The sequence below is a fragment of the Anolis carolinensis genome, chromosome 3 (assembly GCF_035594765.1).
Source record: "Anolis carolinensis isolate JA03-04 chromosome 3, rAnoCar3.1.pri, whole genome shotgun sequence".
NCBI lineage: Eukaryota > Metazoa > Chordata > Lepidosauria > Squamata > Dactyloidae > Anolis > Anolis carolinensis.
In genome coordinates, this window is record NC_085843.1 from 33,603,599 (window position 1) to 33,630,087 (window position 26,489).

General features: G+C 38.8%; 1 protein-coding gene across 7 annotated transcripts in view; it reads left to right on the top strand.

The window, feature by feature from the left end:
- Window positions 1-26,489, top strand: part of fry (FRY microtubule binding protein) — a 286,727-nt gene that overhangs the window by 249,996 nt on the left and 10,242 nt on the right. For 4 of the 7 annotated variants that reach the window (XM_008107925.3, XM_062974702.1, XM_008107922.3 and 1 more), the window contains 8 exons: window positions 2,842-2,850; window positions 4,492-4,692; window positions 5,334-5,504; window positions 9,984-10,150; window positions 10,431-10,620; window positions 12,473-12,622; window positions 16,498-16,596; window positions 17,556-17,639. In XM_008107925.3, coding sequence (XP_008106132.1) covers window positions 2,842-2,850; window positions 4,492-4,692; window positions 5,334-5,504; window positions 9,984-10,150; window positions 10,431-10,620; window positions 12,473-12,622; window positions 16,498-16,596; window positions 17,556-17,639 — 1,071 coding nt within the window. The remainder of the gene's footprint in view (window positions 1-2,841; window positions 2,851-4,491; window positions 4,693-5,333; window positions 5,505-9,983; window positions 10,151-10,430; window positions 10,621-12,472; window positions 12,623-16,497; window positions 16,597-17,555; window positions 17,640-26,489) is intronic. The other 3 variants (XM_008107921.3, XM_008107919.3, XM_003219162.4) reach the window with 1 other exon arrangement.

Consider the following 26,489-nt stretch of genomic DNA (forward strand, 5'->3'; position numbering starts at 1 on the left):
AGTTAATATTCAAGCATTTATTGCTGTGCTATGCACGGAAATCTGCTTGTTTGTCACAAGGCAGTGCAAGCTGATGTGGCTGTTCAAAATAAGAATTATCTTTTTTGTTTCATGACAGCGAATAGCTACCTGTGCATAGAAAATTGCTCTTAATTGGAGTTAATTAGAATGGTAATAGCAGAACTTTCCCTATCAATTTGAAAGTTATTATTTGTAGTTAGGTCAGCTGTGTAACTTCTGAAACAGCCGTTCTCCCAAGTGGCTGGTTAAGCCAATGGTATATTATTATTATTATTATTATTATTATTATTATTATTATTATTATTATCTGCATTTCTATACCGCTTTTCTCACCCCTGGGGGGACTCAAAGCGGTTTACAACATAATAAATGGCAAAATTCAATGCCTTACAAATACATAAAAATATATAACATAGCTAAATAAAATACATACAACTGTAGATTAAATCCATTAAAACTATAAAAAATATCAAATAAAGACATATGCATAAAAACATGCTATTACAGCAATTAGCATGGATCCCTTCTCTTCCCCCACCACCATCCCCCATCTCCCTCTCCATAGAGTTTCACTCTTTCTTTATATACCCTCCCTGCTCCTCCAGGGAGCAAGATGGTGGAGGCCTTCGATAGTAGCTCCAGGGCTGATATGGTCAAAATATGTGGATATTTTCATTAAAAGGGATGATTACATCAGCTGCCATTCCTTTCATATTGCCCTGGACCTCTAAGTGTAGCCACAGTCTTCATTGAAAGTGGCTGGGAAGTGGTGATGATTTTTTCCAGCAATAATGAGTAGAATCTTATAGTGGACTCCTGTTGGCACAACAGTGGAATACTGTGGAACTGGTGGAGTCATTCCTTTCTATTCTACACTTCCTCCATACTATAGTGGACCCTCTGGATCCATGGGCTCGATACGTGATTTCCACCAAATAATAATAATAGTAATAACAACAACAAAAACAACAACTGTATTTTTGTATCCCGTCTCCATCTCCCTGAAGGGACTCGGGACAGCTACCATGGGGACAAGCCCAAACAACATGGTTTAAAATAGCACAATAAAGTTCATAAAACAGCATCATAAAACAATATAAAGCAAATAACATCATAACACAGTATAAAACAACAACTGAGCAAACATCTAGTAGCCTGATATAGTAAACATTTAACTGGGCTCAAGTGGGCGGGTTGGTGCAGTCGGTTGCAAGGACAGGGCTGATGGATAAAGTGCAAAAGTCAGATGACAGAAGGGCAATAAGAAGTAGAATACTATATCTGTGGGCAAGGGACAATAGTAAAATGCAAGAGATAGATCGTGGGTCAAAGCTGGGGCCAAAATTATCTGAGGAACTGACTAATCAAAAGCACAATGGAACAACCATGTTTTTAGATCTTTACAGAAAGTGGACAGGGTGGGTGCCAGCCTAATCTTTCTGGGGAGAGAGTTCCAAAGCCCGGGGGGGGGGGACCACTGAGAAGGCTCTCTCTCTCGTCCCCACCAGCCATGCTTGTGATTGGGGAGCAAGAGGAGAGAACCTCCCCAGAAGATCTTAAAAATCATGCAGGTTCATAAGGGAAGATGTGGTCGCAAAGATAGGCAGGTCCAGAACCGTTTAGGGCTTTATAGATGATAACCTGCAAGTTGAATTGCACCAACTGTGCATTGCCGCTAAAGTGGTGGCGATATGGATGTGCTGAAGCATCTGTCTACACATTGCCACCATTTCATCATATCCCATATATTCATTCACTTTTTAGGCAATCCTGGAACTGAACCCACACAGATCTGGAAAGTCCAGAGCTTGGACAACCTCCTGATCTAATTTGTGTTTGGTTGGAGGACTGCATGCAGGAAAAGATGAGAATAAAATTGTGTTGCAACCTAACATAACATTCAGTTAAGATTAAATAATATTGAGAGCAATTCTTATCGCAATAGAGATGTCTTAGAAGTGGCCTAATTGTTCATGAATATACATTTTGCACCTTCTTCAGGTCGCAATTACAACTACTGGAGCTCGTGTACTGCTAGAGATCAAAGCAGCTGCCTAAATGTTTTAGCCTATTTAGACTAGCCTTAGACTCTGGGGACAGTCGCAATAAACACCTGCATGGATTTTGCACACTTATTTGAAAGTCCAGGAGTTTTATGACATATGTTCAAAACCTGTATGTCTGAATACAGACCAGTTCCAATCTGGGACAGTTACTTGAAAGTTATAAAGCCTTCAAAAGTAAGGAGTGTAATGGAAAAAGCATATTCATTTTTAACAATAGCCTTCTGTAATGTGTTTCCTGTTATTGAGTCTAACGTCTTTTCCCTGAAATGGCTTACAAAGAAGTCTTTAAACAAATAAAAATATAAGAGCAAGCTCTTGAAGGACAACAATGTTTTAGTTTACAATGCATTCCCAGCCATATTTCCTTGGAAAGTATGTCCCATTGAGGTCAGTGGGGATTGGGCACCTTAAGATAGAGTCTAGACCCACACTTTGTACTTCCTCTAATATGCATAAATTACCTCTAAGTTTAGGCCAAAGTACCTTTTTACCTTATTTTCCAACCCAATATTATGATTTGCTAGTTGTTAAATTGTCTACAGGAACACAAAGTGTAGTAATTTAGCCTTTCAGTTGAGTCTGGGAAAGCCAGCATCTTGAAAAACTTGTACAATTAAAGAGAGGAATAAATTGGTTGGCTTAGTTGCAATAAGTTAGTTTGTAGGGAGAATGATTATAAGAGCATGTTTAAACTAAAGTATGTTTACAAATGCTTTTTTTTATTTGTTTCCTGTTTGTTATATCTGCTATTCAGGAACTTCAGGTAAGATAATGCTATTTGAACTCACATGTGCTAGTAGATGTAAAGCATTATGTATTCTGCTCCTTTACTGTGTGTATATGTATGTGTGTTTATGTGTTTGAAGGTGGTTGCATTTCATGCTATGCTTTAGAAGCAGGTTACAGTCCTAAATATGACTTAATTCAAACATTATATCAAATGTAGCATCCAAAGTGATGAGTTCCATGACTTCCAGACATTACGGCGCTTATCAGTTGAGATATGAGCCATACATTGCGTTTTAGCAGCAATGGGAAATATGCAGCCCTCTTCACAGTTGCATAAAGGCACCTTATGATGTAGGCATTATATGAAAATAGTAATTGTAGAACATACAATCTTCTGATGTGCTGCAGCACCTCAGATATTCTTATGTGTTTTACAGTATCATTTAAAGAATTCAGCCAGAATTCCAAATTGTCAAATGAGATTGTGATGAAATAGCTTAAATGTTGTGAATCATGATAGAAGTATACAATGAACCACCAATTCACTTGTGGAAAGAATGATTTATCTGGCGGAAAGCCTTGGTTCCACTTTGGTGAATTGGAAACACAAGAACAATCACAATACTCGGCGAATGAGTAAACAAACAGCATGAGCTACAGTTTGTGCTCATGCAATAATGAAAGTGGTCAGTTTTGCATCTTAAATCCTAACTTCGCCTCTTAAAAGCTTCAAAGGGGTGTTAGAGTTCATACCAGAAGTCAAACTTATGGTGGAAATCTTCAATTTAGTTACTTCTTTCCCATCTTTATTTGGTGTTATGTGTTTCAGCCCTGTCTGATATTATGTTAGGTGCTGTTTATTTGTAAATGTGAAAATAGTCTTGTAAATGCTGGTGCTTCCTTCCCACAATCAAGCATGTCTATCAGACTGTAAATGGCTGAAACCATAATCCTAAACCTGTTTACTAGAGAATAACTCACTGAACATAGTGGAATATACCTCTGAGTAAACCAGTCTAGGATTACTTTGCATGATCTAACTAAGCTCAGTATAAAATGCATAAATAAAGCATGGATTTTAAAAAAACTAATTTAAAAGAATCAAATTCTGGCCCATTTTTAAAAGATTATTTCTAAACTTTAAAAGATAATTTGTAATCTTTGAAATAAGATTAGGATTAAAACTAAAGTGCATTGTGCATGCTAAATTGAGAGTGTGTTCAGACCAATATTAACTGCCCATCAATGATGTGTTCATGTTTGTAGTACAGAAAATCCAAAAGAGTGGTTTGTTGTGCTGATGGTTAAAATAGCAATTGGTAGAACATATTTGTTATGTTTTGAAATGTTGTGATAATTTCCAGGAGACAGAAACACTGCTTTGTGGGTGATGCTTTTAAAAGTCCTTATAAAGTTAACCTCTAAGCTATATTGTTCCCCAATGCAAGATTTCTAAGATCAAACTTTTAGAAGCAAAAGAGGTTGAGAGGCAATGGAAGTATTGCCAGCTCCCCTTTAGAATTTGCTATTACTTCATGTATATGCTAATGATAATTTATATTGAAAGGGTTTCTTTGTTTGTTTTTCTGCCCGCTGTGCACTTTACTTTATATCTTAACCAATTTATGAAACATTGTACATTGGCAGAGAAAACGAACTAATACTGTGATTTCAGGGTGAAAGCATGGACAATTTCAACTGGGGAGTACGCAGACGTTCTATTGATAGTCTGGACAAGTGTGATATGCAGCTTCTGGAAGAAAGCCAGCTTTCAGGAAGTACACCCAGCCTAAACAAAATAAACCATGAGGACTCTGATGAGTCATCGGAGGAGGAGGACCTAACAACGAGCCAGATCCTGGAGCAATCGGAGCTGGTAAGTAGTTAAGTTAAGACCTGCTACAAAGGGTACTGCACATCCCTTGTATACAAACTGATTTCAAAGAAAATTGGAAGTGGCAGACCTATTGTGGGTAGGTAAGTTCTTAAATGCTTTATATTTTTCACAGTCTGCAAACATAAAAGGTTTAGGCACAAGTTCTGAATACAGGAAACATCAGATCTGATAAGTAATGTTTTGTTCTGCGAACGGTTATATGTCACGTTCAATTAAGTGGCCCATTTGAACTCCCTTCACATTTGATAACATACCATTTAGAAAGAATGCTTCTGTTTTCAGTAAGATGTCACAAGAGACAAGGGGAAAATAACTCCTGGAATATCACAGTAAGTTTCCTTTTTTTAAATTCTGCATAAAAAGCATGTGAAATCAATAAAGCTCAAATGTTTAAGTGATCACTAGTAGAAAATGCTGTATTTTCAACAATATTATTTATAGGCTGCCCATAAGAAAATAATTTAATGTACTAGGCACAATCCATGCAAAGTTCCCTTATACACACATTTTTGAAAATGAATGGGAATGCCTAAGCACCATGTATATAGTCAGTATTCATTTGTGTGACTTTCATAGATGGGCTTGGAAACTTAATCTGAAATTTGTTCCTCCGTTAACAGATAATGACACTTTCCCCTTCTGAGGACACAAACCACATCGACTCCCTTTCCACACCAGGTGAAGCAGCTTCAATTGCATCTACAGCTCCACCTCCTTTCAGTTCAAGAACATCTAGTTTTAATGCTTCTTTGCCTGAAATGAATAACCTCCAGGTGTCTGAAAGTTCAAAGGTGAGTAAGTTGCATTTAACAATCTTTATGCAGTATTCTAAGAGGGACTTGGCTGGGACACAGTGTTTTCTTCTTCTATTCAAAAGATAGGATTTTAAGATTTGAAAATAAAAGTTTGCACTCTAATGCAGTATGTCGAGGTTAACTAGTGCCAGAGCTGAATGTACAAGCTTTTCATGAAAGAGTTCTTGGGAAATGGCAGCATCAAATTTAACCAACTTCTACAAGGAAGTGCAAAAAATTCCCTGTGGGTGGAAGCATGAATTCCACTTTTTGTTCCAAAATGTGGGAGTTCAGTTATGGAGTAGCATGCACTGGACTCAGTTCTTGCCTGTTTCATCTGCTTTTGGAATACTGATTACAATAATACACTCAGTTTGGTTGTTGTTTTTAAAAAACAACACCCTGTTTGTCTGTATAGCTGCCTGAAACAAATTTTGCTTGGATGCAGTTATCAAAGGTTGGTAAAAACTTCACACCACATATTTATTTCTGAATCTTTCTTTGGGGTGGTGGTGGGGAAATGCCTTCTTTAGTGTTTTCCCCCAAAATTCAAACCAGGAGCAAACAGGACCTTTATTCTTTGAAGTAGTTCACCATAAAATACTTTAAATGCTTCATACAAAGCAATTTGACAACCATTCTAATGTAGTATAGAAAGTGGTAATGTTCTTTTTTCAGGCACATGGAGACAGAGGAAGTTATAATGCTACAAAGGGAATCAGTGGCGTTTTGGAAAAAACAATAATGGTTGAACAAGAATCTGTAGTATTAGTACAAATTACGTGAGAGATTGACAAGGTCACATTATATGTTTTATATGTAGCCAAATTTGGTTTTTATTTAAGAGAATGAGAATGAAAATGGGGAAAGAGGAAAAGCATTTTGTTCTAAATTAAGAATTGCTGTTTTACACTAGAGGTTATCAGCAGTATTCATCCAAAGATCTTCATACCACAAATCGGCTCCATATATTCTGTGGCATTTTCTGTTTTTCTCCTCTGAAACTCATCCTGCCAGTTACCTGGCAAGCCACATCTGGAATCCCTAGGAAATTCAGAAGTGTTTTTTGTTTGTTTGAACACAACTGAAATAGATATAGTTGGAGGAAAAAAACACTTGAATCTCTAGTGTCTTTTTGGAACATAGAATTTAAAGTCCACCTGGATACAGAGATTTCTTGTTTAGGAGGAATCCTCAAGAATGCATCACAACTCCCGAAGACCCACCAAAAGTTATTACTGCGAATAGCACCTCACCAACGAATCAGAAAATCCTGTTATCTCCATCTGGACTTCTTTTCTAAATTGCTTCTCACTTGTTGCTGCCACACTAGGAGCAAAGACAATAACGGATCAGGCTTGGAAGCCCAGGACTAGCAGCAAAGCAGTGTGTCTGTCTGGTTGCTGCCTCCCTTCTTGTAGTACTACTCAGGATGATGGGAGGATGAGTATGCTGGACTGGAGCTCTAAAAAAGAAGAAGCTGAGCAGCCTACTTCTGTAAAACCTCAGATTCTCTTACTCTTTTTCTAATACAATAGCTCTGTTTGGGAAACTCTGGCCCCAGTGTTGATGACAAGAAGTTCCTGTTGAGGAACTCTTTAAGATTCTTGCCAACCAAAGTTTTCTGCAGATCTAAAAGCTATACTAAACAGAGGTGTTGTGTGGTTTCTGGGCTATATGGCCCTGTTCTAGTAGCATTTTTTCTTGACGTTTCACCCATATCTGTGGCTGGCATCTTCAGAGGATCTGTTGGTGGTAAAGCAAGTGGAGTATATATATTCCTGTGGATGTCCAGGGTTAAAGAAAGAAAGAACCAGTGTCTATTAACCAAATTAGCATGTGAGTAACTGAGAGAATTGCACAGTCAATAGTGAGGGCATCTGCCTAGAAGTAGCCAGGCCGTTGTTCCCTTGAAGTGTTTATACCTAGATGCATCCTTTGTCTGGGTGGTGTTCACTAGCCCTTGACTGCTTGCTACCTGGAGGCTTCCTGTTTCTGGGTGGTGTTCTTCAGTTACTGTCTTGATTCTGGTGTTTTTCAGTACTGGTAGCCAAATTTTGTTCATTTCCATGGTTTCTTCCTTTCTCTTGAAATTGTTCATGTGCTTGTAGATTTCAGTGGTTTCTCTGTGTAGTCTGACAAAGTGATTTTCAGAGTGGTCCAGAATTTCTGTGTCCTCAAATAATATCCTGTGCCCAGCTTGGTTTATCATGTGTTCTGCTATTGCTAATTTTTCTATCTGAAGTAGTCTACAGTGCCTTTCATGTTCTTTGATTTGTGTATGGTAAACAAATTCAGATATTAACCTCAGTTTTCCCAATACTGATTACAGTAAACGTATTATTAGGATAAATGGTACATTTTACAAGCCATTTAATATGAGAGACAATAAAGAGAGAACAAATTCATTAGTGTATTCAAGTTACCAGAAGTAAATAAAGACAACATTTTTGAAAATATAGATGCAGAAGGGTCCTCTGTTTGCAAATTGATCTTAAGGGATAAAGACATTCAAGGACAAGCATTTTGCATAAGAAGTACAAGGCAGCCTCAAAATACTATCCGCAAGAGTTGTTTGTTCACCTTCCTAGGATGGGACATTTTAAACTGCTCTCATGCTTGTTCTACATGTTTATGCTGACAAGGATATATTATCTAAAGAGAAGCTCTCTGGGAATGGGAAGAACTTAGGCAACAAAATAAGTTGAAATGCAAATGAGTGAATTCATTTTTACCTGAGAACATCATGAAGATTGTAGACTGGCGTCTTTAGAAGCATAATCCTGTATCTCTTCTCAAAGTACCATTCAAAAAACAACAACTGCAAGTAGACTTTTCTTATCTACCTGAAGAGAGTATATAATCTATTCTAAAGTATCTATCTGATGATCACAGAGTAAATAAATAGGATATGCTATTTCATGGGACCAGAACAAAGCTTCAGTAAACTTGGAGCCAATGAGTGAACTACATCAACTGCCTCCCAAATAAACAGATCAATTTTCTGTATTTTTTGCAGAAAATATATGAAGTGTTTTCAAACAACAGATATATAGATCTAGGCTGTCATTTTCATGCCAGTTTGATCAATTGATCAAATTGACAATTTTCAAATGTCCACATAATTTCCAGAAGTTTTGTTCAGTATCTTTCTTTTAACAGCCTATATTTTCATGGAAGGACTATGTATGACTACATTTTGGGTTGATCCCATTGCTATTTCTACACATGATAAATATACATATAGAGTGTAGTGTTTGTTTGTCGGTGCTGTATACTACCTTTAAAAGAAGAATACAGATTCTGCCTACCCTTGGCTGTTCTTTCTAGTTGTCATTTTGTCCACAGGACCAATACACAAGCTGATGGTTATTACTTTTCAGGGGCTTGCACATCTTGAGATCAGTTTTCTCCTTTTAGCTCTTCTTGCTTTAAGTATCCATTTTTTACAATTTAGTTTAATGAGAATCAGAAACAAAGCCTTTTTGAGAATTCCACCAACCCTTTAGAACTACTAGGAAGGCTCACCTGGCACTTTCTTGCCATCTTTCCATTATCTTAGGAAAATAAAAATGCCTTTGTGAAATACTGCTTCTGGAAGTTACAAAACAGATCTTGTGATTATTGAATTTTGGAAACAAACATTTTATTGTGAGGCTCATATTATTGGTTTCCTATATTGCTCTTGAAATATTTTGAATGTATTTTTACATAAACATATTTTGTGAAGGAATAGTTACTGTGTATACTGTGTGTAAGTCGAAAGCGGGCTTGTCAGAGGGGGGATTATAGATTGTGATATGACTCACAAATAAATTGAGGGTCATTCTTCAAATGCAGTAGAGTCTCACTTATCAAAGCTAAATGGGCCGGCAGAAGCTTGGATAAGCGAATATCTTGGATAATAAGGAGGGATTAAGGAAAAGCCTATTAAACATCAAATTAGGTTATGATTTTACAAATTAAGCACCAAAACATCATGTTTTACAACAAATTTGACAGAAAAAGCAGTTCAATACGCAGTAATGTTATGTTGCAATTACTGTGTTTATTAATTTAGCACCAAAATATCATGATATATTGAAAACATTAACTACAAAAATGGCTTGGATAATCCAGAAACTTGGATAAAGGAGGCTTGGATAAGTGAGACTCTACTGTAAGAGAAAATGGCACCACCCCCATTTTCCTGCCCAGACATTCAAAAGGGCCAGAAGTGGTACCTGTGCAGAGATTTGTGGGATCATTACTTCGTTTAGGATGGATTAAGCAGCAGTCTTTCACTACTTGACTAAGAAATTGTTCCTGTTTTGATAAGAATTAAAGTACACAACTTACACAACCTGTATGAGTCAATTTTTTTTACTAAAATTTCTAGACTTATACATACAGTATGTATATACGGTATAAACTCATTCTATGTTGTTGTTACAATAGACTATATTACTAAAGGAGTAAGCAATTCAATTCCTCTAGACTGAAGGTGCCCAAGAAGAAGAAGATACTTCAGTACAGGAGGATGACCTTTCCGGCTCTACAAATGAACTCCCAGCAGCTTTTGAATACAGTGATAGTTTTAGCCTAGATATGACAGAGGCTGAAGAAAAGGGGGACAGGCTGCTGGATCAATATGCTCTTGCTAGGTATGCGATATAGATATTCTTGTATTTTTGCCATTTATTTCTTGCTTTCTTTATAAAATAAAAGGAGTTAACCCAAAAAAAGGGTCCATGGTGTTTAAAAGTATCCTTAAAGTAATACATTAGTAACATGTTACTATTTTAATAATGAATAAAGGTAATAAATAATCAGCAAGAAATATATATTAAAAAGAATTTTTTAACTGATATTTAAGTATAAATCTGCACATACTTTCACCATGGGTTCTTATCCTAAGTTTTTGCGGTTCACTTTTTTTTTCAGTTTTGGTGAGGGTGACAGGAATGTCTCCCCTCCGCCTTCTCCCTTCTTTTCTGCTATCCTAGCTGCATTTCAACCAACTGCCTGTGACGATGCAGAAGAAGCCTGGCGTAGTCATATCAACCAACTCATGGGTGACTCTGATGGTTCCTGTGCTGTATATACTTTTCATGTGTTCTCTTCCTTGTTTAAGGTAATTGAATAGTTAAAGGAATCACACATCATCGGCATTTTGGTAATACCTTCTGTCTCCTCTGCAAGAGTCACATCTTTGTTCATGTTGCCTAGATGCCCTCTTCCCAGGCCATCACGTTTTATAAGAAAGGGAAGGGGGATCTGTATGTGAGGGTAAATGAATATTTTATTAAGTTTTGTGACAGATGGTCAAGCATGCCCACTGAGTCCAAAGCAGGTGTCATTGATTATATTGGGCTAAAATAGAGGTTGACAGCTGGATGTGTGGGCCACATTAGCCCCTCTTGAGAGTTCAAGAACAGCACCTACCTTTCTACACCATCATTATAACGTTTTTTCTCTCTCCAAGTGCTCTCTAGGGACTATGGGAGCATTTTCATCATGTTTGTGGGCTTCCTCGGCCATTTTAGGATGAGGAGAGGGGGTTTTTAACAATAGGGAGAAGTCACTTTGTGTCTTTGTTTTTAAAAAAGGCCTCTTCTGGGTCTGATTTGGCCCTGGGAAGCCTCTCATACCCTCTGGAGTGCATTTGAGGGTACACTTTAAGAATTTACAGAAGCAAATTTTCAACATGGTGAGTCCAGCAGGCCTCCAATTATGGTTGGAAAAAAAGTTGATTGCCTTCACCCATGGGCCATACTTGGCCAACTGTCTGGACTACAAAGTCCTCAGGATACACTCCGGTACAAAGAAAACAAAGGTTCATTTCCAATATAATATGCCTTACTCATCAAATCTCTACTTGTTCCTTTCATTTTTATGCAGACACTAGTTCAATAACTGCAAGCATTCCTAAAGCAGTTACATCCAACCATCTTTCTTCCTTTCTTCTCTTTGTAGACTGTTTGATATAAAATATCTAATATAAGATTGTAGGTTTTATATCTGTCCTTTCAGCCTACACTCTTCCTGATACTGTTGATGTACGTTTTGAATTGCTTTGTTCAATAGAAAAGGAAACTTAAAAAAAAAACTTGTAGAGATAGGACCAACATTACTTCCTTTTGCCATTCTGTTCAACAATATATTCTGGGAGTGACTGACACATCAGAATAACAGTACACTGATAACCAATAGAGCAAACTCCCATTATTGTTTTCGAGATGATATAGTAAGAACATTATGAAATATTTTAAAGTAGCAGAAATCTTAAATGCATAGTATTTCTGTTTTTAGATATTTCAACAGTATAAAATAAAGCAATATAATTTACAGCAGAAATGTGTTTGAAAAAATCTCTTTTGAGGGATCTACTAGTTCCTAAGTCAGGAAGAGTCTCGCTGCCAGTTAGTTTCCAGCTGCAATTCAGCTTGATGGAAATCTCACAAGCGGCAGAGATAACATGCTTGCCAGTGCACTCTGGCCAAATGGGAAACCATACAGAAGCTTCTCCCATGAGTTCCCCTCCTGTAAACTTGGCAACAGAACACTCATTGCATTGTTTGATAGGTCATTTGGCACTGGTAAGTAACAAAACAATGTCCAGAATGAGCAGAAAATTCACATGTTGGTTGTTAGGGATGACAAAACAGAATGAGTCAATGCTGCCTGGAAGCTAACAGGACAAAACATGGAAGAAATACAAAACAAATATATTTTAACTAGCAAGACAAAGAGTTCCACTTCGCATAGAAACTTAATACCTTATATTAAAACAATAGTGCATTTTGATACCCTTATATAAACCCTCCTGCACATAATCCTCACAGAATACATTTATTTTTCTTTTAGAATATATAGAAAGGAGTGCCACTGTAATGTTTATAAATGTAAAACACAGGTTGTATTTTTAAATGCAGAGTACACATTAATTTCAGCAGCAGGCCATTAAGCATAATTTTGCTTTACAGAATATTCAGAAAAGATTCTGCTTTCTAACTTGTGATGCTGCCAGCTACCTTGGTGACAATCTGAGAGGAATAGGCTCAAAGTTTGTGAGCTCATCGCAGATGCTGACAACATGTTCGGAATGCCCTACCCTGTTTGTGGATGCTGAAACTGTGAGTATATTTGTATGACGAGCCATTTTGAGATGGCACACATTTCAAACCATCATCGTAACAATAAGTTGATTTCATCTTTTCTTTATAGATTTGTCAGTTTCTCTGGAAATAGGAAATAATGTGTATTTATTTCAAATTTATATTTATTATACATTAAACTATTCACTTATTCTATTCCTTTAATGGTTTGGGGGGTTGGTAATTAACAGAAGGTTTTGTAGATACATTGGGATTGTGTGTTCTGTGCAAGGTGAGGCAATGGAATTATCGATGCACAACTCTGTCTTTTGGGAAACTTTTGTGAACTAAAACAAACAAAAACAAAAAAAATGTGCAAGTCCTCATAGTCTTGAAGACATGATTACAACTGTGCGGGAGGCATATTTTTATTTCTACATAACCAGTGGCGAGATTGGTAGCAAGGATGCTTTGTGAAATTGGCAGAATAGTCTTACTTTGCTTCTTTCATTTTAGTCTCAACGTGTCACACAGAGTTATTTCAAATGGTGAGAAATTTGTTCCAAGCCATACTGACCAGTAGTAGAACTTTTAGCTACCCACTAAATAAATGATGAATTTCCTAGGAACGTATAAAAAGAAAGTCATTCTTACTCATTCAGACCTTCATGGTGTAATTATCATAATGTCTCGAGAAGTGTCCAGTTCACCATCTGGCCATGTTTCTTGGGATCAGTTTCATTTGCTGTGACTTGACAATGTTAACAAGACTCAGCCCATGTAAACCACATGTAAGATTGTCACTTGCCTGTCGTGTCATATGTATCAGATGGAAGAGAATTAATCTGGACCTAATGTGTGTGAGAAATACCACATCCCAGTAATACTCCCTTTTGGATCAAGGTGCTCAGACATCTGGCAGTTGAAGAACTTCAGCTGTTTTTGGAGGAATAGATTATCTGGAACCATTTCAATCTAGCTTAAGACCAGGGTATGGTACCAAAACAGCCTTGGTTTCTCTCTTCAAGAACCTCCTTCAGATCAAAGATGCAAGGAGAACTACCCTGATGCCACTGTCTGTGATCATCTATACTGAGATAGATCATAGTTTTACTATAACTGACACTAACAACATTCATAATGGTGAACATACTCCTGTCTACAAGGCTAAAAGTCATTGGAAGATTGCTATTAAACTAAGGGGTATTGTGGAACACTATCTTAATCCCTGTTCAGTTCATCATGAATTAATACACAATTTCTGTTTATTATGGAGCTCCCAGTGGTATAGCAGATTAAACTGCTGAGCTGCTGAGCTTGCTGACTGAAAGGTTGGTGGTTCAAATCTGGGGAGTGGGGTGAGCTCCTGCTGTTAGCCCTAGCTTCTGCCAACCTAGCAGTTCGAAAACATGCAAATGTGAGTAGATCAATATGTACCGCTCTGGCGGGTAGGTAATGGCGCTCCATGCAGTCATGTTGGCCACATGACCTTGGAGGTGTCTACAGACAACGCCGGCTCTTTGGCTTAGAAATGAAGATGAGCACCAACCCCCAGAGTCGGACACAACTAGACTCAATGTCAGGGGGAAACCTTTACCTTTACTTCTGTTTATTAGAAGTGTTTGGGATTTCTGAGTTGAGGGCTGTCAATACAATGATAACAGTTATACATTTCCTATTGTCAGAATCAGGTTGTGCCATGTAGGTACTGGACTAGTCCCTAATGGGTTGGATGAAGGCCAGTAAACTAATGGTGCATGGTGGTAAGATTGCAGTTCAGTAGATTGATGGTTCCCAGCTCTCAGTTAACAACTTTTATTTCTCCTGAAAGAACACGGAAATAGCTGGATCCATTTCTCTCACCAGAAGTCCTGGTCAACTTAATGACCTAAAGTGTCTGGGACAGCTTCAGCTGATCCATTAGCTTACAGACTTTCTTGGTAAAGTATAATATGGTTACAACAGCTAGTTTGGGAATGTCAGCTTCTTTTAGAAATTATGACAAAGGTTTAATCACACTGACTGCAAATATGCTTCTAGTCTGAATTCATAGTACTAGTGGTGACATTTAAGGTCCTAAACAGCCATGGGACTTCAAAAACTAAAGTCCTAAAAGCATACTTCATTTTGCAACATTTTACTATGGCATTGTATCTAATGGGATTTCAGCATCCACTGATTTCTAGTATCCACAGGGTATCATGGAACCAAACTGCAAAGGATACCCGGGGCCCACTGTACTGTAAATAGTAGCAGAGAGCAGAGATTTAGAACACTTTCATGTTGCTCAGTGCATCGGTTCCCTCCACTACCTACAGTGAATATTTAGAAACATTCAGTCTGTTCTTGCTCTGTATTTTTGCAGTAGCTATAGATATTTTTCAGGCCAGCAGCTGTCCTTCCCTGTGTGAATTCAGGGGGGAAGTCTGATTTAGACAAAATGAACATTTGGATTACAAACTTGGTTAGTAAGAAACTAGAGGCTGTGATTAAGACTGCACTGCCTTCTGTTAAATATTCTACTTCATTCAGCATTAAAATAATTTAAACAATAATTAAAGTTATTTCAGCACAAAAGTGATTTGAACAGAATTAATCTAAATGTTTCTGAGTTCCCTAATGAATTTCTCATAAGAGGTTCATGTAAATAGATATATAATGAATTCATATCAACATAAAAAGTATTAATTGTAATTAAAATTTAAGACATGACACAACTAATGGGTTTTGAGAGAGTGCAAAGTCTGCATATGATGAAGGCAGTGAATAGAGACAAGGATGAAGAAATGCAAGACTAAAACCAGACATTTCGTTTTGAATAAGATGTCTCAAATGAAGTGTATGGCAATTATCCATTTAGGATTTCCAGAATGAAACCCAGAGCCAGATTTCTCAGAGCAGTAAGAAAGAGAACCTGAATTGACTGAGATAGCACAACAAGAACTGGGTGACACTGAAAGTAACACTTCGTCATATGGGGAAGTAGAGTATGAGGTACTACCCAATTTCTGCAACAGTCATTAATGTACCGGTAAAAGGTCTTGGAAATGCTATGTTTAGAGCAAGTGAATTGAAGTAACGTTATAATTCTTTGAAGAAAACAGATTATCTGGACCCATTTCAGACTGATGTCAGCACAAGGAACCGTATTAAAATGACTATAGTCACTCAGTCTGACTGACAACCTATTCGAAGTGAAAGACAAGGAAATTCTACCCTGTTGACCTTCCTGGATTTCTCAAAGTATCTTACTGAACCAGTTCAATTAGATCGAAGTAGGAATCACTGTATTGTAGTTCCACTTCTAACTATGGAACCAGTTTCAGAGAATTGCATTGGGCAACTCCTGGTCAACCCTACCAGCATTAATCTGCAGGATGCCAAAGAGTTGCATCTTACCTTCATATATACACCTACCTGAGCTTTAAATATGTTGAAGAAATCCTCCTCTGTATCTTATTTGTCAGGGTAGTATGCTGTGGGCCAATACAGGTGAGAACCTTCTCTACTGTGATACCCCAGTTATGGAACACCTTCCCTTTGGAGCTCCTGTTGGTGCCAACATTGCTATTGCTGATCAGGCGCCAAGTTTGAGTCCCCGTTTGGGGGAGGGGGGAAGCAGTATACAAATGAAGTAAATAAAATAAATAAGTGAAAACATGGTTATCTGTTGAAGTCTAATTTATTTTATGTAAACCTTTGCATGTACATGGTTTTAATTTGTTTTCAGTTATTTTAATTCTTTTAATTTGTCTTTTTAACTAGTTACATTTTTTAAATGTTATTACTCGCTGCTTAAATATATCTGATTTTATTGTACAGCCCTGAGATAAGCGCACAATATAAATATATTAATAGATATATACAAATAAATAAGCAATGCTCACTACTATGCCTGTATTGTATGTTTTCAGCTTCTTTCATGTGGACTTCTTGAGAAATTAAAATTTAGTGTTTTGGAACTCCAAGAATATTTGGACACATATAACAACAGAAAAGAAGCAACACTTACAGTAAGTATGTGTTCTTTAATGTACAGGCCTTCGAGTTACAAACATCTGACTTACAAATGACTCATAGTTAAGAACAAGGGTGAGACAATAGGAAGTGAGAGAAATCCACCTTCAGAAGGGAAATTCACTCCTGAAAGCATTATCATGAGGAAAAGGTGTCTCCACTGAAGCTTTCCCATCAATCCTTGTCTCTACAACAAGCCATTTTTTTCAAAATCCAATTTTCTCAGGGACAGAAAATGAGGTGAAATCTTCTGGACGGGGCACAGACAGCAAAACAAACACCACAGGGGTGCCATCCAAAGCTTATACAGACACACACACACACACATATATACAGCCCTGAGATATGGCTGGAGTTACATTTGAAAATTTATCTATTCTGACTTTATACAAATTCAGCTTAAGAACAAACTTACAGAACCTATCTTGTTTTTAACGTGGGGACTGCCTGTATTTCATCTATATTCATAATAGTGCCAAAGCACCTTTAATGTTTCTAACCTTACAAGTAAGGGAATTATACACTCTATTACCTTTTTTTCTAGCCAGGTGTGAAATTCTTTATAGTATTAAAACATTGTATTATCTTTGTTTTCATATTATGTATCTCATAGGGTAAGAATTAAAATAAACCTACGCTGGAATTTTGAGCACTAAGTAGTAGTGGAACCTTGTAAGATTTCTTTCTGAGAAAAGTTGCATTAATTCGCTTAAATTTTCATTATTTACTCTTTAATCTCATCCAATAATTTAGTATATTCATTCATATATTTTAATAAGATGTATACTTACTTGGAAATCAGCATTTTGTGATTTTGTTTTAACAAAATCCTACTCACCAGTGTCTCAAAAACATGATGAAATGTGACTTTTTCTAAGTAATCCAGATGAGACTTGAAAGCATTTTTCTGGTTGTGATTCCGATGTCCTTTTTTATCCCTTTTTCCTCAAACCAGTGGCTGGCAAACTGCAAGGCAACATTTGCTGGAGGTTCAAGAGATGGTGTCATCACTTGTCAGCCAGGAGACTCAGAGGAAAAGGTGATAAATGATTTGTTCTGTTATTTATACACTTAACAAAAATTGTATTATTTTAACTAGAAGAAAGGTTTCATACATTGGTTTCAGACCCTAGATGCAATGTACATAATATCATAGCAAGCTTGCTATTTAATATTAAATAGGTTCTGTACTTTCCTCATTACTCTCTAACATTTCCAAATAAAGTACAGTATACAGTACAGATTTTTAGGACCCACATAAAGGGCACTTCTCTTCTGCTCTTTAGTAAAAAAGTAGTAAGGTATCCCTAAATTAATGGATTTGGTTCACCTAGAAGCCCTTTCACTTTGACCTTGGTATATGGAGATGCTTTTTAGTTACTCCATATTGTGTGTGGGCATTGTAAGAAATAGGTTTATTTTATTTTATTTTATTTTATTTTATTTTATTTTATGGCTTTGTATGTTTTTCATTATTGTTCTTCATAATTCTTTGAGTGTACTATTCTCTTGGGTTTTGCGCCTCTTAAAAATTGCCTATTGCCTTGCTTCCCTGTATCATCTGTTTTTACCCTTTTACACTTGTTCTCCTCCTCCTGGTTTTGTCAGTTGGCATAACACAGGATGAAGGGAAAGTTTTCATAAACAGCTCCAATGTCTTTGCACCAGGCCTTAGATCTTTTCCTCTGCATTTTGGCTTTGTTTACTCTGTACTGAATCAATCATAACAATATTGCTGGGTAAATTTTCCCTCCCTTGTTTGGTATAGATTTTGGAGGAGGAAGGGTAAAAAGTCCAGTGGTTTTCCTGAAACTGTTAGATTGTAGTTCTCCTCATCTCCAGCTAATAATTAGGGAGAATGGGAACTGTCATTCAACAATATCTAAAGAATCACAAATGTATTAAACTTCTGTTAGTCTATAAAAGAGCAATTGTGCATTAAAAGCTGATGTTTCTATTCGTCTTAATGACTGAAACAGGAAACTAGTAGATCAATTGATTATTAAGTGAACTGGTTTCAACTAAAAGGAGTCTTCTGAGAATTTAAAGATTAGCAAATGTATTATGCCACAAACCTTTGTGCATTGTATGCACTATTTTATTTGTGCCTTGATGTTAATAAAGAAAAGAAACACTAGTTTCAATTCAAAGAGCCTTGCATTTCAAGAAAATACCTACCCATATTGCCAAAGAAATGGTGCAGTAGGATTTGCCATTGCAGAGTTGTGCCTGTAAGATATGGATTTGTAGCTTGAGGCATAGGCAGGGCCGGCCCCACTCATGCGGCAGCTGACGCCGCCGCCTCGGGCGCAGGCCCGGGGGGGCGCCGTCAGGCTGGGCGGGAGGCGGGGCACCGCCCTGACGGTGCCCCGCCTCCCGCCCAGTGCGCCCTGGCCCGTCTGGCCTGCTAGAAAAGGCCAGACGGGCGAGCGGGAGTAGCGTGGGAGGCGGGGCCAGCTCTGACGCCGCTCCCCCCCCCCCGCCCAGCGTGCCTTGGCCCTGCCTCCCACGCAGCGTGGGAGGCGGGGCCAAGGCACGCTGGGCGGGGGGGGGGGAGCGGCGTCAGAGCTGGCCCCGCCTCCCACGCTACTCCCGCTCGCCCGTCTGGCCTTTTGTAGCAGGCCAGACTCAGCGGAGGTTTCTCCAGGCCGCGATTGCGGCCTGGAGGAACCTCCGCTAAGTCTGGCCTGCTACACAAGGCCAGACGGGCGAGCGGGGGTAACGTGGGAGGCGGGGCCAGCTCTGACGCCGCCCCCCCCCGCCCAGCGTGCCCTGGCCCCGCCTCCCACGCTGCGTGGGAGGCAGGGCCAAGGCACGCTGGGCGGGGGGGGGGGAGCGGCGTCAGAGCTGGCCCCGCCTCCCACGTTACCCCCGCTCGCCCGTCTGGCCTTGTGTAGCAGGCCAGACTGAGTCTGGCCTGCTACAAAAGGCCAGACGGGCGAGCGGGGGTAGCGTGGGAGGCGGGGCCAACTCTGGCCCCGCCCCCCCGCCCAGCGTGCCCTGGCCCCGCCTCCCACGCTGCGTGGGAGGCGGGGCCAGGGCACGGGGGGCGGGGCCAACTCTGGCCCCGCCCCCTCACTATTCGCCCTGGCCCCGCCTCCCACGCAGCGTGGGAGGCGGGGCCAGGGCACGCTGGGCGGGGCCAGGGCGCCGGTGGCGGGGGCGCTTTTCAGCACCCCCGCTTTACATAAAAAAATATCTCCGGCCGGCCCTGGGCATAGGTGCTGTAAAGATGTCAGAAAGGGGGGAATCTTTTTGAAATCCCACCGCTGCCACCAATTTGTAACGATCTAAGAATGACTGAGGTTCTTTCAGGCAGGGGGGAAAACTTTTTAATCCCACCTCTGACACCAATTGTGGAGATGTGGAGATGGAGGTTGTTTTTAATTATATATTATATTATTGTTGTTATATCCGCTGCCACCAGTTATTAAAGATATTTATTTACGCTGCCACCAGAGGTAAAGATGTTTATAATGCGGCCACAAGATGTCAAAGGGATCATCAATTCTTGCCAACACTATAGGAATACGTAGCCACTAGCTACTTAGTGAGGAGACTTTTAAATTTTATTTTTCTTTCTTCTTGTTGTTTATTCTTAATGTGTATATATGACAGAGACTGAGATGTTTGAAGGAATAATAACACATTTATTCAGGCACAAGCTTAATGGTTACAATAACTTTTCTTCTTGTTTGAGGCACTTAGATTAACAGTTGCAATGCTATATTGAGGTGTTTCAAACTTTAAAATGCCACTTCTTTCTCTCTTCTGCTTTAACCTACAGTCACCCTGTGAATTACAATCACAGCCTATCTGTTCCTTATCTGGAAACAGGTTACCTTAAAATAAGTCACCAAACGTATTTTTAAAATGGCTCAAACTCTTGAGTCTCCCTGATCCCCTCAACTGAGAATCAGACTTCCCTGTACCTTACCAGGGCACAGACTACTTAAAATAAGTCACCAAACTTATTTTTAAAATGACTCAAAATCAAACATTTGAGCCACCCTGATCCCTTTGCTGAGATTCAGTCTTCTCTGTGTGTCATAAGAACACAGACTCTAAAATCAACCTTCCCTGTGGTTCTCTGACCACAGACTGAGTTTTCCTCCAAATTCTACTCTCTCTTCAGCTAAACGCAGTTGGCTCCGCCCCCTTCTCCATGGCAACCACTCATGAGAGCAGAGTAACTGAAATACTGACTCTTTAAAAACAATTAAACATGGCATCTGTAAACTAAAAAAATCACACTTCATTACAGGTGCTATTAAAGCTAACACTGCAGCCATTTGATTACCGTATTTTCCGGTGTATAAGATAACTGGGCGTATAAGATAACCCCCAACTTTTCCAGTTAAAATATAGAGTTTGGGATATACTCGCCGCATAAGACTACCCCTCTTCCAACACACACCAAATAATTTTTTTTAAATCACAGTTGATTTCAATATGGTAATTTTAATTCAAATGCTTATGACATGCAGGTACTTAGCAGGAAAACTGTCACTTATAAACATAGGGCCGTTTGTCATCAAACATGTAAACATAAAACAGCGCAAGTGGATTAAACTTTTCCACTTTGGAATATATGGCAGTGTGGACTCAGATAACCTAGTTCAAAGCAGATATTGTGGGATTTCCTGCCTTGATATTCTGGGTTATATGGCTGTGTGGAAGGAGACTGAAAACAGACCCCAAGACTGATCCAGAATCAAAAAGAGACCCTCTGACCCCTGCTACACTGCCATATAATTCAGATTTTCAAAGCAAATAATCCGCATTATTTGCTTTGAACTAGATTATATGAGCCTACATGGCCATATAATCAAGTTCAAAGCAGTAATCTAGATTTTATATGGCAGTGTAGAAGTGACCTAAGACTGATTCAGTTTGAGGAGGGGAAATACCCTAAGACTGAATCAAACAACTGCAAAAGGCCATGGGAATTCCTGAAGTGGTGGAAGTATTTGGGATTTGTGGGGATTGGGAGGTAAGAAGCTCCCTTCCCTCCCTGATATTTGAAGAAACTGATTTCCAAAACACTCCCAAGGACCCCTAGGTTTGCTCCTGTGTAGGTCTTACGAGGTCCCTCCGTGTGTTTCGCCTCCCACAACACCCCACGTCGCCTCACAAATGAGCTGAGCAGGAGAAGGGCTTCCTCCCCAAAGCAGACCCCTGCCTGAGTGGGGAAGCTACCCTCTTCTCCAGCATCTTCAGCCAAAGCGAGGGCAACTTGACTCCGCCAGCCAAGGCAATTCCAGCAGTCCAGGGCGAGTGTTTTTTGATGGAGAAAGTCCAGCCAGAGCCGCTGAAGCGGAAAGGAAATTTCTGCACCCGGCTTATGAGACGAACCCCTACTTTTGAGAAGATTTTCCTGGATTAAAAAGTCATCTTATATGCCAAAAATATGGTAGATAAAAACATAGACCCTATCATTTAACAGGCACTGCACCTGTTTTCCTGGAAGGATTCTTATTCCCACACAGCATCCTCTCCATAAGTGAAACCCAACTCAATAAGCAAGTCAATTAATGGAAGCTTCTCTACAAGCTCCTCTTACTCAATATAATTCAAGCTGTGAATTATATTGAGCACTATATTTTTAAAAAACGTACACCACCTAATTACACTCAAAAACAAATAATTTCACTAATGATGGGAAAATGTTATCTCTTGGTGTGGAGGAAGTCATTATCAATATAATTTGGTACTTGAAAAATAGAGGACACATACTTATTTACCCTTCATTGCCTATGCCGTTTCCTGAAAGTAAGTCAGCATGAACTCAGCTGGACTTGCTTTTGACTACACATGCATAGAAAAAAAAATGTAAGGGTCATTTTTTTGGTCCCTGTCAAACCATGTATTCATCATTGAACATGACCATTTGAAGCATACTATGCCATTTGACCTACAATATATTCCTGGTCTAAAACTGGATTTTCCTGCTTTTTGCCGTGTCAAGTAAGACAGTTTTCATTTATAATACCATCAAGGAAACCTTCCAATGCCATCTTTTCTGGATATTCAAACTTTTTCCAGAAAGCCTTTAATTCTTCATTGCTGTTGATGATTTGAAAAAGCTAAATTTAATGGCTAATTATTATGTGTTTTTATATTCTGTAAGATTGTAATTACTCAAATAGTATTTCAGTGTATGCAAGAAAACGTTAAGATGTATGACATTATCATTGGGAACAGTAGTTTATCAAGGCCTGGAGTGAACAGACAAAAGGCTAAAGAGAGAGTTGAACAAACATAAGTACCAAGCAGCGAGGGGACAATAATCTCAAACAAACAGCTAAGAGGGAGTGTCTCATGGGCGTAATGTCTTTACACTAATGCCCAGAGCCTAGGAAATAAACAAGATGAGCTGGAACTCCTAGCACAACAAAACAGAGAAATAGACCAAACAGGAGAGGAGGTGGAATAACATTATATGTCAGAAATATTTACATGTGTGAAAAGATGCAAGACTTCAATCCTGGAAACCAGGTTGAGAGTATCTAGATAAGAATTAAGGGAACAAGGACTGAAAAAGATGTAGTTATGGGGGTCTACTACAGACCTCCAAGACAGATGGAAGAACTGGATGAAGCCTTCCTTTACCAGATGACCAAACATGCAGAAAGAAGAGATATAGAAGTAATGGGGGATTTCAACTACTCTAATATTCATTGAAAAACAAATATTGCCAAGAGTACAAAGTCAAATAAATTCCTCACTTGCCTTGTAGACCATTTTATTGTCCAGAAGGTAGAAGAGGCAACAAGGGGATTCAGCTAACCAACACTGAGGATCTGGTCAATTAAGTGGAAGTGGTTGGATCCTTAAGTGGGAGTGACTTTGTGCTCCTGCAGTTTTTGATACAAAGGAAGGGTGAGATTAGGGGTGCTTCCAGACAGGGCTTAAACCCACTTTAAAGCCAATTTAAGTCCCTACACCTCCCCCCAAAACCTGGTCTTTCCTGGGTGGGTATCTGCATGCCATCCCATATGAGACTACACATATGTCAGTCCCCACAGGACACATACCCCAGTAGACCTGGGCCTTTCAGGAAGGGGTATCTAATGGGCTATCAAATTATTTTGGGACAAAGCAGGGTTTTCTCGAATTAATCCTTTTTTACTGGAGGCATCGTTTAGACACCTCCAGTAAAAGTCTGACAGAGCCCACATTTTGGGTCCTCTCTGAAGGGCCCAAAGAGAAGTCAAACATACATTCTAGACTTTAGGAGAGCTGACTTCAGGAAATTTAAGGAAATACTGAGTGTGATTCCATGGAGAGGAACAATAAAAAAGAAGGGAGTTAATGATTTATAGGAGTTTCTTAAAAGTGAGATACCGACACATAATTGGAAACAGAACTAGTAAGGAGAAAAAAATAGGAGAAGTGGAAAACAACCAGAATTGATGGAAGGGCAACTAAAATGATCCAGAGGAGGGCAACTAAAACGATCAAAGGTCTGGAGACCATGCCCTATGAGGAACGTCTTAAAGAGCCGGGTATGTTTAACCTGAAGAAGAGAAGGTTGAGAGGATTTGAAAGGACGTCATAAGGAAGAAGGAGCAGGCTTGTTTTCTGCTGCCATGGAAACTAGGACTCAGAGCAATGGGTTCAAATTACAAGAAAGGAGAGTCCACCTGAACATTAGAAATAACTTTCTGACAGTAAGAGCTATTCAGCAGTGGAACTCTCTGCATCCGAGTGTGGTGGAAGCTCCTTCCTTTTAAAGTTTTTAAACAGAGACTGTATGGCCATCTGTCGGGGGTACTTTGATTGTGCTTTTCCTGCCTGGCAGGGGTACAGATTAGATTGTCCATATGGTCTTTTCCAACTCTTATTATTCTGTATGCATATAATGCAAACACTGACAAATAGCTTTCCATGGAATTCTGTATTTGATAATACATGTCGTTTGATTAATCCTATCAGACTTAAAGTTTTGTGAGTGTATTCGTTGCATGCTAACTGCATAAAACTTTATGCATAACTATAAAAGTAATAAACTCCAGCGGCACCAGAGATTTACAATTCAACATCTTACAATAATTAAATAGCCATCCTTTCCATGTTCCGTGTGATATTATGCATTTGCAATTGTTTAGAGGACCACATCATCTATATCTTAAATCACTGAAAGCTGCATATGACTGAATCCTAATTAGACAAGAGACTGGCCATTAAGCCAGACTTAGTTCTTAACTGTAATAGAAAGTCACATGATTTGCATTACACAACCTCTCTCAATTTTTTTATAGTCACACTTTTCAAACAAATGTTTCCCAAATCAACTCATTTCAGTGAAGAAATGAAACTTAGGCCTTCATGTGAGGAAATTAACAAGCTACACAAACAAAAGGGAGTGGAAGGAAAAAGGAGACCATCCGTTTGGCAAATTCCAACTAATCCAGTTAGTCATTGGCAGCTAGAGCATACTTTTTTGGAGCGAGATGGAAAGAAATGACATTGCCTACAGCATTTGGCCATTTGAAGGGCTAATCTTGCTCTTGACATGATGTTATTTTGGTGGGAGGAGCAGACTATCAGAAAGCACTTATAGTACGTCTAGAAGGATTTCTTTCCTTGCCCTTCTAAAATACCTCAAAATCTCACTATAATCACTAGAAAACAAAAGCAAGTGACTTCTGAAGGCCAATGGTGCCTAATGACAGTGTGGTAAAAAGGTAAAGGGGAAAACAAATTGCCATTTTTCTCTTCTGATGTATCTCAAGTCAATGCCAACTTATGGCAGCCATATTGGACTTAGAATGTTCTTGGCAAGATTTTTTCAGCATATGTTTATCATTACCTTTCTCTTAAGATGAGAGGATGTATTGGTCAAGATCAATCAGTAAGTTGCCATGGCTCAAACCCTAGTCTCCCAGAGTTCTTGTTCAGTGTTTAGTCCATACTAGTTCTCTGGTCCATAATGTCCAGTAATTCATTTTCCCAGGTCCAGATTTATGATAGATTTGGCTTGTGCAATATTTTTCGCACTTCGAAACCCGATAGCAAATCTGCATCAAGTGAATGTTTACTTCCATGAAACTGTACTGGACAGAAGTCTACTAATAATCTAATTTTGCTGCCTATAATAATTTGATTGATGTTTGAAGTGCTTTACTGTTTTCTTCCATTCATATTTCAAGTCTGCTCTTCCCATTGCTTGGGAATTTATCCCATTAGCATTTGTTTCTCTAGTCAGTGGCTGTGTCCACGGTGTCCTTTTCTTGTGCTTTTGCTGTTTTGTATGAATAGGCATAAATAGAGTCTGTGATGCTGGTGATACTTTCACAATTGTCAACATTTGAAAGTACAATTCAGATTCTATTACATTTCCATAAAGATTCAGAGATATGACCAGGAGTAGAAAGCATTAGCTTGAATGCAACTTTTGGTTTGCTGGATAAACCATACACACATTTCCACACCCTCCTCATCTTTCTATTTTAAGACTTCCAGAGCTGGCCTGGCATGTTTGGAATCTTTCCTGGAAACCATTACTATTCCATTTTCCCAAGCTCTCCGATGGCTTTTTGAAACCTGGTTTTATTCTCTCCTCCTCACTCCCTACGTCATAGGGTCAGATGGTTGTGACATTATATATTTATACACACACACACACACACACACACACACACACATATATATATATATATATATATATACATATACATATATACACACACATATACATATACATACATATATATATATATATACATACACACGCACGCACACACAAAATAAACAGAATTTGGCTCAAAACGGTGTCATCAATTTTGTTTCTTAGACTGGTGCAGTAGAATTTCCCATTTAGAATTATAACTTAGTCTGATACTTTGCCAAACTGTCATATTGTAGTATGACTCTTGTACTCCAC